Source organism: Protobothrops mucrosquamatus, unplaced genomic scaffold, assembly GCF_001527695.2.
Source record: "Protobothrops mucrosquamatus isolate PMUCROS unplaced genomic scaffold, P.Mucros_1.0 scaffold1081, whole genome shotgun sequence".
Lineage (NCBI taxonomy): Eukaryota > Metazoa > Chordata > Lepidosauria > Squamata > Viperidae > Protobothrops > Protobothrops mucrosquamatus.
The window spans coordinates 13,115-15,372 of record NW_015387309.1 but is presented as its reverse complement, the minus strand read 5'-3'; the positions used below and the strand labels follow the sequence as shown (position 1 = coordinate 15,372).

Here is a 2,258-nt window from a genome sequence, read left to right as displayed (position 1 = left end):
AGAGGATGAAGGGGATCCTCAAGAGTCATCTCCTTTTGTGGGGCTCTTTGATCCCGCCCTGTTCAAGACTATTCTAAACAAGGCCACGGCTACATCCCAGATAGCGCCAGAGCCTGATCCAGAACCTGTCCCTTCCACCAGTCAAACTGCAAATCCTTTGTTCGCTGAACCCACGATAACTCAAAAACACATTCCCTGTACCCCCATTTTTTACCAATACGGTAAAAAAGCAGTGGACCAATCTAGGTCTTTCCCCGGCACCTGGGTCCTCCGACAAGAAACTATTCAGCGTGGCACCATCCTTAACCAACCTCTTGGAGGTTCCTTCTGTTGACACATCCCTCACACCTATCTTTTCCAACACCACTATCGCTGGGGATATGGCGGAGGCTCTAAAGCCAGAGGACAGGAAATCGGAGTACTCCCTGAGGAGAGCACATCAGGCATCAGGGTGGGCGGTAAAGGCGTCCACATCGGCCTCTTTCTTCTCTCGTTCCTCTATCACTTGGCTCCAGGAGCTTCAGGATTAGTTCGTGCCCATCAAACATTGGGTAAATTGTTAGTGGCTGTTGAGTACACAGCAGATGCTACGCTACATGCCGCCCGTTTTTCAGCCAGAGCAATAGCAGCTAATATATCTGCCAGGCGCCTACTTTGGCTTAAGCAATGGAAGGCGGATCTGAAATCTAAGGGTCGTTTGTCCACCGCTCCTTACGCTGGTGGAAAATTGTTTGGAGAAGCCCTGGAGCCATACTTGGTAGAGAATAAGGACAAGAAAAAGGTTTTGGCCCACCAAGGCAGGCGGGCAGATAGAAAGCCTACCCCTTTTTATCACCGTCAGGGATTCAGAGGCAATACCCAGGGCTCCACTTGGTCTCAACCAGCACATTCCTTTGCCCCGAAATCGGACCGGCAGGCGGAACGTTTTGGAAACAAGCCTAGGCAACAACAGCAATCTAGGCGGCCCTTTCAAGGGGCGGGGGGCCGTCCCTATCGGAGGAATAAGTGACTCCGGGGAGGGACCCCCCATAGGCGGTCGCCTCGCCCTGTTCTCTCGGAGTTGGGGGGAACACCACCACAGACGCCTGGGTCTTGTCCACCGTTACCCAGGGTCTGACTTTAGAGTTCTTCACAAAACCGGCAAACCGTTTCATCTCTTGCCCACCGCCTTCAAACCCGTCAAAACGGGTCCTTATGAAGGAGGCCATTACCCATCTTCTCACAAAAAGAGCAATAGAACCGGTCCCTCCCGATCAATGGGGACGAGGTTTTTATTCAATCCTCTTCATAGTTCCAAAGGCCTCGGGAGGATGGAGGGCCATTCTGGACCTAAAGCGATTAAACTCTTATCTGATATACAAAAAATTCAAAATGCAAACACTGCATTCCATTCTGGCCAGCATACGGAAGAACGACCTCCTCACGTCCATCGACCTCAAGGAGGCGTATCTTCACATTCCAATTTTTCAACCACATCGCAGATTTCTCAGATTCTGTTACGGATCTTATCATTATCAATACAGGGCACTTCCGTTTGGCCTTTCATCTGCCCCGAGGGTATTCACAAAGATTCTATCGGTCCTGGCAGCTCACCTCAGACTGGAGTCCATACGGATCCAGTGTTATCTGGACGACATCCTCATACAATCAGGGTCGGTCCAGGCGGCGCAGTCAGAGGTGGCCCGCACAATAGAGGTACTCCAGGATCATGGATTCTTGGTGAATTTCCCCAAAAGTCAACTGGTTCCATCCACACGGCTTCTTCATCTTGGAGCAGTAATAGATACGACCCAATGCATGGTCTATCTTTCACCGGACCGCATAGCCAGTCTCAGGGCTCTTGTCCAACTGGTACAACGCACCAGGTCAGTCTCACTCCTCACCCTTTCCCAGCTCTTAGGCAAGATGATCTCTTGCATTGCCATCGTACCCTGGTCCAGACTTCATTCACGAGCCCTGCAATGGTTCCTCCTTCCCTTTCAGAGAAGGAAGTTATCATCCTCCAACATATTGGTGCGGTTGACTCCTCTAGTAGCACAATCACTCCACTGGTGGCGTTCTCGAGCCATCAACAAGGGCTCGAAATTCAGGGAACAGTCAAGGATAGTGCTTACCACGGATGCCAGCCTTTTCGGCTGGGGGGCTCACCTCCAGTCTCAAATTGCCCAGGGGAGATGGTCCAAAGAGGATCTATCACACAATATAAATTGGCTGGAACTGCGGGCAATTCATCTGGCATTGTGTCACTTCAGACACGA

At 51.1% G+C, this 2,258-nt stretch overlaps 1 protein-coding gene across 1 annotated transcript in view; it reads left to right on the top strand.

Annotated features, from left to right (window-relative positions):
- Nucleotides 1-1,719, top strand: part of LOC107291216 (ephrin-B1) — a gene marked incomplete at its 3' end in the record, with an annotated part of 75,791 nt that extends 74,072 nt beyond the window's left edge. The window contains exon 4 of the mRNA XM_015820187.1: nt 1,589-1,719. Within this exon, the coding sequence (XP_015675673.1) occupies nt 1,589-1,719 (131 nt within the window). The remainder of the gene's footprint in view (nt 1-1,588) is intronic.
- Between the last annotated feature and the right edge of the window lie 539 nt (nt 1,720-2,258).